The 17299-nt window shown below is 47.0% G+C and overlaps 1 protein-coding gene across 1 annotated transcript; it reads right to left on the minus strand.

Annotated features, from left to right (window-relative positions):
• Positions 1–406: 406 nt before the first annotated feature.
• Positions 407–16374, minus strand: LOC112125823 (tripartite motif-containing protein 10-like). Its single transcript, XM_024224196.1, has 7 exons — positions 15967–16374; positions 13774–13869; positions 11806–12036; positions 10183–10205; positions 6044–6159; positions 4337–4369; positions 407–984 (listed from the first exon to the last, which is right to left on the minus strand). Exons 1-7 carry the CDS (start codon positions 16372–16374, stop codon positions 407–409), a joined length of 1485 nt encoding a protein of 494 aa, XP_024079964.1.
• Positions 16375–17299: the final 925 nt, after the last annotated feature.

Genomic DNA, 17299 nt, shown 5'->3' on the forward strand with positions numbered 1-17299 from the left:
AACACCCTGTTCCCCGCCCCCCCCCCCCACAGCTTCTTCACTCAGGCCTCCCCCTGCTCTCTCTTCCCTTCTCCTGAGCCTCTTCAGCCAGGCCTCCCCCCTGCTTTCCCCTCCCCCCAGTTGAGGGGTCTCTCCCTGGCCCTTGGCTGGGTCCCTCCCACAGGGGCTCCATCCTTCCTTGGTGGGACCCCCCCCCCCACTCCACACCGAGTTGGCCTCCTAAGAGCACAGAGACCCAGCCTAGAGCCTCACACAGACCTCCACAGCCATAGAGCTACGGGTAGAGCGTCACTCCGTCTTCAGCCTGTCTGTGCTGAGGGAGACTGGCTGGCTGAGTCCTCCAGGTCATAGAGATCAGGAGGGTGGGGGCTAGAGGAGCCTGTTTCATAGGGACAGACAGGGCACCTCACGGACACAGTGTGAGTTGGCAGCGTTGGCCCAGGAGAGAGAAATGGTGCAGGAGCATAGAAGAGCTTCCCCCGCGTCCAACCCAGAAGAGCGGGCGGATTCTCTCCCCAGCGAAAGAGGCCGGTGGGAAAGTGAAGATCGGGTCCCCATGACCAGCATCGAAAAGCGCCACCTGCCCCTCTTCATAGTCCAGATAAACCCGGATCCTGCGGGGTGCCCGGCTCAGGGACAAGGGGGTGATGCGCTGCTCAGGGGACGTGAGAGCCCGGTACTGATCCTCACTGCACCGCACAGCCCAGATCCCCTGCTCAGGGATAAAGCTGATCCCTCCCTTCCTGCTCACAGACTCTCTGGCCACCCCCACAGCCCAGAGTCCCCAGTCCTCCATCTCCACCTCCACCTCCCAGTAATGTCGGCCCGAGGTGAATCCCTCACAGCCCAGCACACAGTGAACAGTGTCAAATCTCTCAGGGTTGTCGGGCAAAGCCTGATGTGTGGGTCCCCATCTCACACTTTTCTGATCTGCAGACACAATGAGTTCAGGATGGGCCACATCTGGATCCAGAGTCACGTTCGCTGCAGAGAGAGAATCAGAGCGTGAGGGGCAGAGCTCAGCCCTGGGGCAGGGTCTGATCGTGTCAGTGACAGAACCTGCCCCAGCTGGGGAGTGAATCAGGCAACCTCCTGCCTCCAGGATTTCCCCAGCTCTGCCTGGGGAGCAGCGCTGAGATCTCAGCCATGTGCAGGGGGGATTCACACCCGACAGAGCCAGTTCAGTGACAGAGTGAAGGGATCAGCTCAGCTGAGCCAGGACCCCAAACCCAGAGTCTGATTCTCAGTTATTCCATCCTTGTGCTTGGGGTATAGACAAGGGGGGTTAGAGGGAAGTAGTTTTAAGCCACCTTTGTCCTTCCTTTAGTCTACCTGACCCCTAGTTACAGGGGCCTCAGGGCTGCAAAACAGAGAGCAGCCATAGTGTAATGCATCCTGTCTATGCCCCTAGCAGAGCCGTCCCTTGGGTAGGGCGAATTGGGGCGACCGCTCCGGGCCCCGTGCTTTGGGGAGGTCCTGTGGGCTGGTGCGATTGGCTGGCGCGGTCGGTCCCGGAAGAAACAAATCCGTCACTTCCACCCCAGACCCCACTAGGGATGGCCCTGGCCCCCAGCATGGCCCCAGACCCACTCCTACAATAACGGCTGGGAGCAGAGTTGCTGTAGAGCCCCTGTGCCAGCTTCACATGGACGGGGGTAGCTCCCTTGCACTGGAGCTATTTTCTGGGGACTGTTTCCAGGCACATTAAGGCCCCTTTGCTCTGACAGAGCAGCATGAAAGGGCCTGACAATCAGGCCCTGGAATCTTTCCCCATCCGCACCCACCTCTCCTCACAGATGTGATTAGAGACCCTGGCATTATAGGAGGCTCCCAGCAGGTTACAGGGAATCCCAAGTCCCCCTGTCCAACAATGTAACTCTTCACATCCCGTCTCCTTGCAGAGCCCCCTCCCTCTTAAAGATCAGCGAGCTGAGCACAAGAAAAACTGCTTTTATAGAGACATCACTGGTGCTCCAGGACTCTGTGTAGCTGTGGTGTGGTTGAGGACACCGCACACTTCCTGAATGGCTGCTCGTCTTGTGCTGGTCTATCGGGGACTTTCCAAACTCCACACTGCTGGCCCCAAGGCTATGCAATGGCTAATACGGTATTGCCAACTTCAACAAATCAGATCTCATGAGATTGGCCCAACAATCATGACATTTTAAAAAGGATTCTATTGTGGTTTTTAGGTCAGTCTCTTGATGTTTGAACTCCCCTGGCCCCTCCCAAGGGCGTGCACATGTGACAGTTAGTGTTGCCCACTCTCCCACATGTACTGGATAAGGGGATTTTGGCTCCTGCTGCAGGAGCTTTCACCTCCACATCCAGGGGTGAAAGTAACAGGGAAGACTTACTGGTATGGGGGCTGGGGCCGGCCCCAGAAGGGGCAGGGCCTCAGGCGGAAGGGGCGGGGCTGGGGTGAGCGTCCCCCAGCCAGCCTTTCCAGACCGCCTGGCCTGCGCCGCCCGGGGCTCCAGCGGCGATTTAAAGGGTCCGGGGCTCTGACCACTGCTGCGTTAGCGGTAGCAGCAGCCGGAGCCCCGGACCCTTTTAAATCGCCGGCCTCAGGGCAGCTGTTCCCTTCCCCCCCCGTTGGCGGCTAGGGAGGGGCAAAAGGGGCAACGATGTTAAAGCACTGACGTGGCAGCACTTTAATGTGGGTTGCGTACGGGCCGGTACGCTGTACCAGCCCTTACTGACTCACTTTCACCCCTAGCCACATCTGCCCATCTCCTGCCCAGCAATTAATCCTGTCCCCCAGGCCCCCCATGAGTTCTGTCCCCATCCAACCCCCCTCAATTCAGTCCCCCAGCCCCCATTATCACTGCCCCATCAGTTCAGCATCCCTATCCCACCACCCTCAGTTCACCCTGCCAGCAGTCACCTTATCTGCTCAGAACCCAACATCAATACAGCCCCCCCCAGCTCATCAGCCCCCCTCTCACTTCAGGCCCCCTGCAGCCCCCAGGCCATAATAAAGCCTCCCAGCCTCACCTTTGCTCCTCCTAGGGTTCTTCATCCTCCCTAGGCCTGGGGGCTACAGTGGGGTCCCCTCTCCCACTTCCCAGGGGAGCAGCTGCACTGGGGTGACTGACAGCGGGCGCTCCAGCCACACCCAGGGCAGCTGACAGGATTTCTAAGTAAAATTAAGCCTCATTTATAGAACTCTCAAATGTCAGGATATTTTTTCAGCCACAGCTCTATCGTGAGATCACGAGTGAGGCTTAATTTTACTCAGAAATCGTATCTCTCATGATCAATTCATGAGAGTTGGCATGTCTGCTAATAGGTGGTGTCTACCTAACCCTTTTGGACATTTTTAACATTTTTTCTTTTGACATATAAAGTGGAGAGATAAAACATAAATGTATATTTTTGTATTTTTGAATTTTCCCATTCTTCATTGTACCACTTGTGCATTTGCTAATAATAATAATATTGCCAGGGGTTGTGATGTATGTGCATAAGGAGTTCTGAAAATGAGGTGTGATGTTCCTCTCTGATTTTCAAAAAGGCTCATTTGTAAACTCTTAGATCTCTATGGAGATACACTGCTCACCCCCTCTCCTCCACACCAGCACATCTGGTTAACCCAACCACTATTTAAAAATTCTAAAGTATAATAGAGAAAAGAATCTACTTTTCTGTTTTTAGGAAAGATCTGTGTAGCCACCAGTAATACAGTGTTCAGCTCCTGTCAAATGCAAAATTGAAACAAAACCTGAATTATGGTGCTGCCAATATGCCACAGTCCAGGTCAATTGGGAGGTTTGGAGGGAACCCAGGCCCACCCTCTACTCCGGGTTCCAGCCCAGGGCCCTGTGGACTGCAGCTGTCTATAGTGCCTCCTGTAACAGCTGCATGACAGCTACAACTCCCTGGGCTACTTCCCCATGGCCTCCTCCAAAGACCTTCCTTATTCTCACCACAGGACCTTCCTCCTGGTGTCTGATAATGCTTGTGCTCCTCCAGCAGGACACCCTCTCAGCTCCTTGTGCCTCTTGCTCCCAGCTCCTCACATTCATACCACAAACTGAAGTGAGCTCCTTTTAAAACCCAGGTGCCCTGATTAGCCTGCCTTAATTTATTCTAGCAGTTTCTTCTTAATTGGCTCCAGGTGTCCTAATTAGCCAGCCTGCCTTAACTGGTTCTAGCAGGTTCCTGATTACTCTAGTGCAGCCCCTGCTCTGGTCACTCAGGGAACAGAAAACTACTCATCCAGTGACCAGTATATTTGCCCTCTACCAGACTCCTGTACCCCACTGGTCTGGGTCTGTCACACACCATAATTCATATGAAAGTTTTCACTCCCCCTTTCGTCCCAGAAATTTACCTTTGTCCAACTGCTGTCTAGACGACAGCGAGTCTAGAGGAAGAAACGGGTGAAAAAGACGAAATGTCATGTTATCATGTTTATCATGTTTATGAATATTCACATTATTAACGTTCTAACAAAAAAGCAAAATGAAAAGAAAACAAACTTAATGAAGTTATAGTTAAGGAGGTTAAGTGCAATTCAGACCAATACAAACCATTACACACATCACTAAAAAATAACCACAAACATTAAGGTTACATGACATACCCAGAGATGTTTTACCAGCAATTAAACACCTGTAGCTGGCCCATGATAGCTGACTTGGGCTCGCAGGGCTGGGGCAATGGGGCTGTTTAATTGTGGTGTAGATGCTCGGGCTTGGGCAGAAGCCTGGGCTCTGGGACCCTGTGACGAGAGAGGGTTGCAGAGCCCAGGTTCCAGCCCAAGCCCGAACCTCGTGAGCCGGAGTCAGTGGACATGGGCCAGCCACAGGTGTCTAATTGCTGTGTAGACAAACCCTCTGACACCAACACATAATTCACAGACAGACCAATACACAGACACTTTTTCACTGATTAGCATTCAATCAACTTTAAATCTGCCCCTGTACCACTAGTACTCAGTAAATCTGGCTCATCCTTCCTGACAGACCTGGTGGTCTCATTATCTCCAGCTCAGGAGGATAAAAGGTGGAGAATCTCTAAAGCAGGGGTGGGGAACCTTCGGCCTGTGGTCCAGATATGACATGTTGCTAAATTTTATCCAGCCCGCAGCACCCCTCCCCTCCCTGCTGTGGGGTTGGAGCCGCGAGTGCTGACTCACCCCGCCGTGGGGGGGAAGCCCTGAGTCTCTGCGCAGAGCCGCGGGAACTAGGAGTGCCGAGGGTACTGCAGCACCCCCCAGGTTTTGCGTGGGATCCCAGCTGTCAGCCCCACGCCCATGGTCCCAGCTGGCTGCCGGAGCCCTGCACGGGCTCTGCCCCCGGCGCCACAGGCATGGTCTGGTCTGCTGGCCCCACCCCCAGGGCTCTGCTCCCGCCCCCAGCTGTGGTCCCAGCCTCAGCCCCCTTACTCCTATCTGTTTCCCGCCCCCTCTCCCATGGCTCAGTCTTGGCACCAGTTCTGGGGAGAGGGGGCACAGACAGGGGTAAGGGGAGTGCCAGGTAAAAAGTTTGGGACCCTTTGCTTTCAGCACCCCCACTGTAAAAATTGTTCCAGTACCACTTCCTCTGTACCCCCAGTGGAGCTGGAGCTGCAAGCCCCAGATTGGCCTACTGCGGGGGGAAGCCCCGAGCCTCCACGCTGCCTCTCTGTCCCCATGAGGGTGAGTGGCCCGGGATTGATTTTTTTCTGTGGGTCAATGGCCTGTGATAGAAAAAAGGTTCCTCACCCTGCTCTAAAGCAAGAGAGGGATTATGACACAGGAGGACTTGCAGACAAAAAATCCAAATAAACATACTTCAAAAACAGTTAATTCAGCAGGAAGTTCAAGCTAAGGTTAACGTTCAAAGTTGCTAGGAAAGGAAAACCCCCAGGGAGTCCAAATTTAGGACCCTAACCCAGTGTGTATGTGCTGTATTGAGAGCTGAGTAGGGAATTCATAGGTTCCAAATGATTAGTTGACTATCTCCATCCACAATCCTTGTCCCCAAGAGATTTCCCCAGCTCTGTCTATTATCAGTGTAATATATGTGAGAAAATTCCCCAGATGACTGTTCATTACCTTTGAATTTCTTCATTATGGTCTCCAGAGATGCATTTCTTTGAGAAGATTCCCAGATTCTCCATTTCAGTTCAGAAGAAAAGGCCACTGGGTTCTGAAACTTCTCCCTCTCACATCTGACGAACAACCCAGTGTTACTCATTGTGGAGTTCGGTCATATTTGTTTTTTACTAACATGTGTTTTATTCTAGTGAATGGTTGTAGCTCAGCAGACCCTGGAGGATTAAATTCTCTATTGCCCCAGGAATAGGTCCAATACCAGCTTGGACACTATAAGCTTCCCCTTCATTTTGCTGAGACCGATATTGGAAAACTGCATCCAGTTCTGGTGTCCCCATTTTAAAATGGACGTTGAAAAAGTGGAGATGGTGCAGAGAAGACCCACAAAAATTATTTGAGGGCTGGTAAAAATGCCTTGCACTTGAGTATGGGATATAAATACCTTCATGTGGAGAATACAGTTGGTTCTAAAGGGCTCCTCAATTTAGCAAAGAAAGGTATAACAAGGACCAATTGCTGGAAGCTGAAGCCAGAGAAATTCAAATGGGAAATCAGACAGACATTTTGAAGAGTGCGGGTGGATTAACCATTGGAAGAAACTGCCTCTTGACAAGGGCGCCACAACAGGGGGGCCATGGCCCCATCACTTTTAAAAGTGGGAGAGCTCTGCTCTCTCCCATTTTACCTGCCTTAAAGGCAAGTGATGGGGCAGGGGGTGGAGAGGAGCAAGCATGGGGAGGGGTCTCAGGGGAAGAGGCAGAGCAGGGGTGGGTCCATGGTTTGGGCACCGGTGGCCCCACCACTTTTAGGGAGCTGCAGGCATTACTGTCTGTTGATGTCTTCAAATCTAGACTGAATGACTTTCTGGAAGGTGCTTTAGTCAACACACGATAGGATTTCATCAAATACAAGTTATTGCGATGGATATAGGAATAACTGGGTGAAATTTAAGGTGCTGTGGTACATAGGCACCAACTTCGTGGGTGTTCCGGGGCTGAAGCACCCATGGAAAAAAATAATGGGTGCTCAGCACCCACCGGAAGCCCCACAGATCAGCTCTTTCCCCTCCCCCCAGTGCCTCCCACCTGTTAGCGGGCCCTGTCGATCAACTCCTCCCCCTGCCTCCCAGCACCTCCCGCCCACTGGGGAAAAGCTGTTCATCAGCGGGCAGGAGATGCTGGAGGTGAGGGGGTGGAGGAAGGGCAGAAAGAGGCGGGTCGGGGACTTGGGCAAAGGGGTGGAGTGGGGGCAGGGCCCAGGGCCAAGTGGGGCTCAAACACCCCTGGGGGAATGAGAAAGTCAGTGCCTGTGCTGTGATATACAGGAGGTCAAATGTGACGATTTTATGATCCTTTCTGGCCTTCAACTTTATGCATCTATGAAACTCAGTAATACCATGTGGCAATGAGTTCCACGGGTTAACAATGAATTGTGTAAAAAAAATTCCTTTTTTCAGCTTTACATTAGTTGCTTTTCAATTGCACTGAACGTCCCCTTGTTCTTGTATTGTGAGTGTGGGTAAGCAGGATCACCTGACTTATATCCTGTACATCATTTAAGGGAGATAATTAGCGACAATCCTTGTGGTGATGTAGACACACATTGTACCAGGACCTGGAGTGAGACCCACTAACCCATTTCAAAGATAATTTATGTTCTTATTTAGTTCTTTGGATACATACAATGGTCAGTCCACTAGCACAGGGGTTCTCAACTTACAAAGGCTAGTGTGTGTCCACTCCACACTGAGGGAGCAGCAAACTACTTAATGAACCTGCACTGCCCAAGGGAGCCTTGAGCAGTGTAAGGTGGTACAGTTCTGCGGTGTAGGGCTGGAGCTGGGGGGAACTGGCTGGTGCCTTTCTATTGCTGGTTCATCAATGGCTGGGAGATGATTCATGTAACACAGTTGGGCGTGTCCCTGCCCGTAGGTGTCTGTGTCAGCGCAAGGCCTGGCAGGCTTGTAGCTTGACATCAGCATCACAGTGTGAGGCAGCCCAGGTTGGGGATTTGGAGGGCTCAGCAGTCCCACAGTCCAGGTTGCACCCCGGGAACCCCGTCAAACTAATGTAAATCTCGTTTGTTGCAAATTAAACCAATTACTTCTTGTTCTGCCCTCAGTGGACTTGAAGAATAACTGATCACTGGTCTCTTTAGAACAGCCTCATACATATTTGAAGACAATTATCAGGCCCACCCTCAGTCTTCTCTTGACTAAACATACCCATTTGTTTCAACCTTTCCCTATAGCTCATGCATTCTAAACCTCTTATCATTTTTGTTGCTCTCCTCTGAACTCTCTCCAATTTGTCCACATCTTTGTTAAAGTGTGATGTCCAAAACTGGACACAGTATTCCAGTTGAGGCCTCACAGTGGCAAGAAGGACGGAACAACGTCCTCCTGTGTCTTACATATGACACTCCTGTTAATACATCTGTGGTGGGGTGTTCACCCCACATCAGCCCCCAGAAAGAGTGAAGGAAGCTGAGAAAGAGGAGATTAGTGAGATGGGCCACACATGAGTGGTTTAGGCCAGAGAAGCAATCTCTGATTGGAAGATGAAGCTCAGCTGAGCAGGTGGGGGCTGGGCTAGTATAAAGCCAGGAAGCTGGCAACAGAAATTGGCTGCAGTGAGGAAGTCTGCGGCCACCCTCTGTGCATTCGAAAAGGAAAGAGGGAAACAGGGAAAGAACAGCATGCTAGGATCCGGGCCCTGAAGGAAGGAAGTACTTAGAATCATAGGGTTAGAAGGGACTGCAAGGGTCATCTCGTCTAACCCATATAAGAGAGAAGGGTGGAGAAGAAAGTCTATGGGAGGTGAGTAGGAATCAGCCCAGGGAGAAAGCAGACTTTGCTTGTATGTGGTAGGGTCCCTAGGCTGGACCCTGGAGCAGTGGGCGGGCTTGAGCTCCCCTACCAGCCACTGATGCAGTGGCATTGCCTGGGCAGTGGGACCAGTGAGACTCTATACCCCAGAAGGGGAAACCATTTAGTGACCTGGCTGGAGGCTGAGTCACGAAGAGGAAGCTGAAGCTCTTGGAGTAAGAGACCAGGCTGCAGAGTGAGAGAGAGCACAACGGGGGGAGAGACGGCAAGGGGAGATGTTGGCTGTGGAAGAGAGCTAATCCCCAGAACAGCCAGGAGGAGGCACCACCTGCGGTGAATACAGCAACCTGTGATAACATCCCAGAATGACATTTGCCTTTTTCACAACAGCATCACACTGCCAACTCATTCAATTTGTGATCCATTTTAACCCCCAGATGTTTTTCCACAGTAATACTGCCTAGCCAGTTATTCCCCATTTTGTCGTCGTACATTTGATTTTTCCTTCCAAAGTGCAGTACTTTGTCTCTATTGAATGTCCCCTTAAATTGATTTTAATCCTTCCTCCCTCCGCCCTTTGTCTCTTGTGTCTATTTAGACTGTAAACTCATTGGGGCAGGGACTGTCTCTTACTACGTGTCTGTGCAGTGCCCAGCATGATAGGACCTGATTTTGCCTTGAGCCTCTAGACACTGCCATAGTTAGAGTGACCAGATGTCCCGATTTTATAGGGACAGTCCCGATTTTTGGGTCTTTTTCTTATATAGGCTCCTATTACCCCCCACCCCCTGTCCAGATTTTTCACACTTGCTGTCTGGTCACCCTAGCCATAGTACTACTGATAATAGCACATTATAAACTCCTTAGAACAGGCAACGTCTCTTCAATCATATCTGTTGCCACACTAAGCACATGGATAGAGCTCACTGCATAATAGGAAACACTTAATAAACAGCTCATTGAATAGTCATCAGATGGCACTGACTTTCCGTTCCTACTAACCTCGCTGGAGTTTGGAGTCTATGACCTAGAAATGAAAAACGCATTCTCCATCTCCAATCTCCTGAGGTCTCCATTCCACCAGCTACGCTATAAATAACACCCCTGTCTGTAGGTAAATAACTCTTTTCTCAGGCTGATCTATTCTGCAGTCTACTCAAAATGACAACAGCCCCAAGATTAAATTTAACGGGGGGAAATTGGGAACCAACCCCATGCTCTGCACTTCTGGACCATGGGGAACGATGTCTCATGTCCAAAATCCCTTCCCTGCATTGGGGAGTGAAAGGGAGAGTGAGAAGGAGCCACGTACCTGCTCAAGGTGCCTTTGATGTCCTAGAGGAGAAAGATAAAAGGAAATTCAGTTCCATATCTCACACTAAGGATCCCTCCTGCTCTAGAGCAGACTCACTTTGTCTTCACAGTTTGAGTTTCAAAGTGAAATTATTTGTTATTTATTAACACAAACAAAAACTTTGAATGTGTTGGCTTTGCTTCTTTGGAAAAATGCTTTAAGTTCAGGATTTGGGCCCAGGAAGGGAGGCACACTAGCTCTTTGTGTAACAACATTTGAGTAACCACACGGCACATGGAATCAGAGAGCTCAGTCTTGTGATATGTTGAACAAAGATCTCCCTAACACTCACAGGTTTGGGGAAGATCCCCTCCTGCAGACTCCAGTGGGTCCAGAGGGAGGGATGCCTCCATGCTGTGCTGCCCTCATGCTGTAAACTCTCTCCCCACTCGCCCACAAACATTCTGAAGGCCCATCCTGTGGGCTTCTTGACACCCACAGGAATTTGGGGCTGGGCGAGAACAATGGGTGTGGGGTACAGAGTAACTATCCTACACCCCAGGTTCAATGCAGGAGACCCGAGGAGTGAAGAATGTTGCCCACAGCAGGTACTGGTCGCAACAGAGAATTTGACCCTAGATATCAGCTAGAGAAGTCCAGGATGTTACGTTTTATTTCTCACCTTCCTTCTTGTTTGCTACTTAGAGGCACTTTTTGAAAATTAAAATCATTAGAAGGCTTTTGGAATTCTAATGACTACTTATACTTTCAGGCTACCATATGTAATGAACTTCCCTAACCAACTTCAGTTCTGGCAGACAAAATCACCACAGCCTGAGACCTCATGAGCCCAATATTTTCCCTATTTGGGGGTATGTAGGAAGAGTGGCCAAATCAGGCATAAAATGGAAACTCAGCTTCAATCTTAGCTATTTCCATAATTAAAGACTGGTTCCATCTTTCATCTTTTGGAGTTAGCATCTGGCACACAGAAAATGCCAGACTGGATCAGACCTGAGGTCCATCTGGTCAGTATTCTGTCTCCAAAGGTGGACAGTGCCAGATGCTTCAAAGGAAGGTGTAATATAATCCGCCCCCCACATTCTCATCCTGCTCTCTAATAGTTAGCGACTGGCTGAAGCAATGAAGCATGAGGTTTAATATCACTCTGGATATTCTTGTTATCCATATAGATATCCAATCACTTTTTGAGTTTTGCTAAATGCTTGGTCTCAACGACATCCGGTGGCAATGAGTTCCACAGTCCAATTACGTGACATGTGAAAAAGCGTTCATTGCATCAGTTTTGAATTTGTCACCTTCTAATTTTATTGAATTTCCCTTTGTTCTTGCATTAGGAGAGTGGGAGAACAGAGTTTGGAATTTGCCATTTTTGGAGTAATCTTCTCCCACTAGAATTCAAATGAAGATTTTTTTTTTCATTTAGGACTTGATCCAATGCCCATTGTACTCAAGAAGTATTTTTCCATTGACTTTACTGGGCATTTTATCAAGCTCTTAAGGAAAAATAATGTATATTTATTATTGTTCTGACCTTTCACTCCTAAACTCCACAAGTGAAGGGTTAGAAGATTTTCTTGCCCTGTGAAAGGTTCTGGGGTGTTTCTAACACTGTCTCACCTGCAGGAATTCACTTGCTGGCAGCTGGCACTTCTGTTCCATCTCACTGATCAGGGAACTGAAAGAAGCTATTTCCTCAGATAATTTGGCAACATACTCATCCCTCCTCTTTTCAATTTCCTGATTCAGCTTTTCCAGCTGGGCCAGCAGGAGTCGCTCTTGTTCCACCAGAAACTGGCGCAGTTGCTGAAATTCAGACACAATTATCTGCTTCTCAGTTTGTAGCTGTTTCTGAAATAAAGAGATACAAACAGGGATAGCACAAGTCAAGGACAGGAACACAGAGTGAGTTATGGGACATTTTATAAAGCCTTATGTATGCACATGGGAGTATGTCATTGCAACCCCATAGAATTTAACTCCTGATATTTTATGGAGAACATACTCTATGCTCAGTAGACAGATGATTTTTCAATAGATTTTCAAGAGTCCTAACTGGTGTTTAGAATATGAATGTATCTTGCATTATTATAATATTCTGTGATCAGTGGCTTCTAGAAAACCAGATCCTTCTAGTAACAGGAAGGACAGCAGGTTTGGGATCTAGAACTAGACAGACAAGGATTACTTCTGGGGAGCAAACGGTAGAACCCAAACTAAGAAGCGCTAGACTTGAATTGGGGAACAGAGGCTCTCCACAAAATACGCACAGATGTATAGGGCCATGTTTTCTAAAACAGTCTTTAAAATTAGAGCACCAACAATTGCTCTGATGAGTGTTGAATGCACAATTTAAGATACATAAATTTTGTCACATCATAAATCTCCAATTTTAATCCACACAGGAATTCTGAGTACAAATTGGATGGCTGGAAAGAAACTTATTTGCATGTGCAAATCTGAGTTTGCAGGGCACTTAGAAACGTGTACATGTGAACTAGACAGAAGCCCACCAATTCATGCTCTTTCTGGAGCACTCTCTAGCTTTTGATACCCTAGGAGCAAGAAACTAAGATCATATTTAGAACCCAATTCATCTTCATGGCGATGTCGAGCAGCAATATCACTAAGGGCCTGTTCCAAAGTTCAGCAAAATCAATAGAAATCTTTCCAGTGACTTCATTAGGATTTGATTAGGCTTTAAGTGACCAGCCTTCTCTGGGGCAGGAGATTTCTAGAGCCCTCACTGTCCTTTTGTGGTTAGGTCTGTTCAAATATGGGGGAGGAATTTACAATAAATTTTGAAATTTCAAAGTTGCTTCCATTTTTCAGTGTTCAAAATGGGACAACTTTTAATTTGTTTGAAAAATATCTTGAAATAACTTTTAGAAATTTTTAACATTTTTGTTTCCCCTTTTTTCTAAAATGTTCATTTCCACACACCCCGCGTTTTCCTTTTATTCGCTTCTCTCCGTAACTCTTCAAAACTTCTCCCATTTTAGAAAAAGCGGCAAAAAGAAAGGGAAAACGAAGAGAAAAAAACCTTAGAAATTATTCATTTTATTGTACTCAGTGGCAAAATGGAGTAAACGGGAAAACAAAGAGATAAAAAACAAACATTAGAAATTTTGAAAAATGTTCAGGTTTTTAAAACCAAAGCGAAAAATTTCTGTTAGAAATGAAAATAAACATTTTTGTTCTGAAATTTCCTGTAAAAAAAAAGCAATTTTTTTGCAAATGACATTTTCCCAGGAGGGAATTTTTTTTCTACTAAACCCCATTTTTCTGCAGGACTTTTTTATGGTTGAAAAATTTCAATCAGCTCTAGCTGGAAGACTAAAGGCGAAACTACTGTTAACTAAACAAATGAATCACATCATCAATGGAAATATTTGGATTATTAAAACTTTCTTTAATGCTCCATTTTCCTGCTTACTCTCAATTAAACCAGAAGAGTTTTTCTTTACAATGCGGATAAATAAGTTAGTCTTTCATGGCAGGGAACAATTCTTCTTATGCTACTCAAACAAAGCAGAGCAGAGATAATGTCTCTGTGCACATTTGCTTCTGAATAATAACGGCACCTACCAGCAGTTTCTGGCTTGTATTTTCCCTACTCGATTTATACGACAGAATCTCGTCTCTCTCTTTCTTCAAACTCTCCAAACGGCTCCGAATTTGGTTCTAATAAAAGAAAAACTGGTTTAGTTTTGGTGTTTTGGAAGGATTTTCCGTTTATTTAATTTATATTTTCAAGAATATTAAATACATAATAACATAGGCGAGTGCTCTAACCACCTGGTTATACAGTCACTCTCATGCTTGTGATCTCTCTCTCTCTCTCTTTGGCCCAAATGACTCTAAGTATTTATCTCCAGTGGAACAGCTTCAACAGGAAAGATGGAGGGAGCCCTACATCAGAATATCCCATAGAGAGGTGGCAGATCCCTGTTCAAATCCCTTCTCCTCATCAGGTGGAGGGGGGACTTGAACTGGTGGTTTCCCATATCCCTGGTGAGTACCCTAACCCCTAAAAGTTGTGAGAGGGTCCACCTCTGCATGAACTCACCTGAGGGGCCTGATTGGTTGGGCATGCTCCATAGGTGCTGGAACTAGTGGTGCGGCCGCACCCCCTGGCTTGAAGTGGTTTCCATCATATGCAGGATTTACAGTTTTGTTCAATGGCTCTCAGCACCCCCGTTATACAAATAGTTCCATCACCCCAGCGTGCTCAGAGGCTTCCTACCAGACAGGCCACCTAACTCCTGTGTGGGGCCCAAAAACTGATTTTCCTCAGGATAGTGAATCGCTCTGAGGCTTAGGAGAATAATTCACACCTGGGTGCCTAGAGCAGGGCAGCAGTGTGTATGGCCAGAGGCAGAAGCACAGGTGCCAAGGGAACTATTTATTGAAAAACAGGGAGTTTAGGTGCCTATAGGGCTTTGAGGGCGTTTTGTGAATTGCAGTGGAGGCTCCAACTGGGGTTTAGGCACCTGAGTACTTCTGTGAATCTAGGCCTCACTGACAAACCAAGCTTAGGGCAGGGGCTTGACTGAAGCTTCACTTCCCCCCAGTGCACATGTGGACACACTCCGCACATGCTCACTATGAATTTTCTGAGCAGTCTGCAAACCACACTGTCATGCAGGGCACATTTTGGTATATCACTGGCCTTGGCATTTCTGGGTAGGCCAGAGAAATAATCCTCCCCCTTAACCTAAGTATAACCAATTCCTGACCACCCCCCTATGCACTGGGATTGCCTGAGAGTTTGGGAGAGTCAATGAGATGATTGACTGGGACACATTCCAAACACAACTAACTCAATGATACTGCTTGATCCTTGCGACCACAGTGATCAATTTACATCAGTTACATTTTCAAGACTCCCTGCTATAAAAGGTGTTTAATGTGGCTTGGGTTTTTATTATAGAGAGGGAAGAGAGGGAGAAAGCAGATATTGCTTGGGGCTGAGGGGGGAAAACAGGGTTAGGAGTGGACATCATCTTCTCTCTTCCCCAGCTGCCAAAGCCTAGGTGTACTCCTCCTTGATCCTTCAGCACCACATCCAACCCCTCTCCCTCTCCCTCCCCCCATAATAGGATCCTAGATCTTCATTTTGAAAATATGATCACCCAGCCTCTGTGAATTTCAGGAAATCTATTAAAGTGGCCAGCTCCCCACTCTTGTCCATTCTGTATGAAAAACAAACCCTGCTTTCCCCCTCCTCCCTTGCAACTGTTAAGAGGAAGCTGTGTGAGCTGGAACTTGTAGTTTCCTGCCCCCTGCGTGGATTTTTCCGTACAAGGGGGATAATCTTGCCCTTAGTGCACACAAATCATGCTATGCTTTAAGTATCCTGGTACTATTAAAGCCATACATCCCTGCTAGTGTGGATGTAGTTATACCTGTATAAAAGTGTGTATAGGTTATTCCTGTATGGAAAGGGAAACAAGCATTCCTGGCATAAGGCACCTTTATACAACTTGTATTCACACACTAGGGGTTTTGCTGGTATAACTATTTTGTTTTAAAAAAAATCCTACACCCCTAACTGACAACGTTAGATCAGAATAAGCACCATAGATAGAGCAGGCCATAAAAACGTGTCTCCTCAACATTCTTCCTGTATAAAATCCCTTCTGTTTCTCTACCGTGTGATTGTAGGAAGCTAGTTTTATTACATTGCTGGTTTTATATTTCTCAGATGGCTCTAGTCTGAATTGTTCAAGCATGCCTTGGCTGGGTTGCGTTCCAAATGCAAAAATGACTAATTATTACCTGGTAATCCAGGGCAGCCTCCTCGATAGGAACCACAGAGTGTTCTTTGTGACTGCGGGACTCTCTGCAGACCAGACAGATGGGGGTTTGATCCACTTCACAGAAGAGTTTCAAAAGCTCCACATGTTTTTCACAGGCTTTCTTCCCCCTTGGCTCTGGGATTTTTTTCGCTATGTCGACTACATTCCTCAGCTGCCAGTTAGGATGGAATTCTCCTTTCCGGAACCATTCTCTGCACTGAGGGCAGGAATAGAATGGGGAGATTTTGGAGTCCTTACAGTACTGAGTGATGCAGACTCGGCAGAAATTGTGCCCACACTTGAGAATCACCGGATCATTAAAATAATCCAGGCAAATGGAACAGATAACAGCCTCTTGGAGATCTTTTACCTGCTTTGTTGTCGCCATGGCGCATAGGAGAAAGAGGAGAATAACTTTCACTTTGCTCAGAAAACGTGTCTGTGCCTGATTGTAACTGGCCACCGCCCTTCCTGGAGCCCAGGGCAGCTGCCTGCCTTCTGCTTAATTGCTGATCTGCTGTGAATCTGTTACCTGTGCTCTCGGGTCCTTCATAGAATGGAAAGGAGGAAATATAAGGAGAGCTATAAAATAAAAATAATGAATATATTGAACTCCTACATGTATACAGATTAGACTTGAAACAAATATTTTCTCATACAGCCATAAACAGAATTAAGCAAGTCAAGTCACTGAAGAGATACAAGCATTTTCTACGGAAAACAAAGAGCTGATCATAAAATCCCTCATCACATGCCCACAAAAATTTTATAGAGGCCAACAGTATTGGCAGAATTATGCCAAAATAGAAGAAGAAGGTAATTCCATTATACTTTGCTTATCAAACCATCATAGTTAGAAATTATGTTTAAAAAAATCAAAACAGTGTGTGGTGTGAATTAGAAACAGATCAGAGTTGCAATGTTAGTTTGATTAGGATCGGAACTTTGCCAAAGTTCTGGTATTCTCGTTCTAATCAGGTCCACTTCTAATACAAAAAATAACAGATGCAATTTTCTTACTACAGTATGTTGCAACATTTAAAAACTTGCTAAGAGTATCTAAACGTGAAGGGAGGCAAAAATGAAATGATGAATACAATTAAATTAAAAATCAAGACTTATACAGTGCCATGTTAAATCAGCTTTTTAATTTATTTAAAATATTGAACTTCATTCAGCATTGCCAAGCATTCAGAAATCATGAACCAGGCCTAAAAAAAAAGAGATTTTTATTTTAAATAATATATTTGAGTTATTTTTATTTGCCTTCTGGTTACTGAGCCTTTAGGTAACATTTAGGTTGTGTTTTCAGT

Source organism: Terrapene carolina, unplaced genomic scaffold (genome assembly GCF_002925995.2).
Source record: "Terrapene carolina triunguis isolate 2854851 unplaced genomic scaffold, T_m_triunguis-2.0 Scaffold31549, whole genome shotgun sequence".
Lineage (NCBI taxonomy): Eukaryota > Metazoa > Chordata > Testudines > Emydidae > Terrapene > Terrapene triunguis.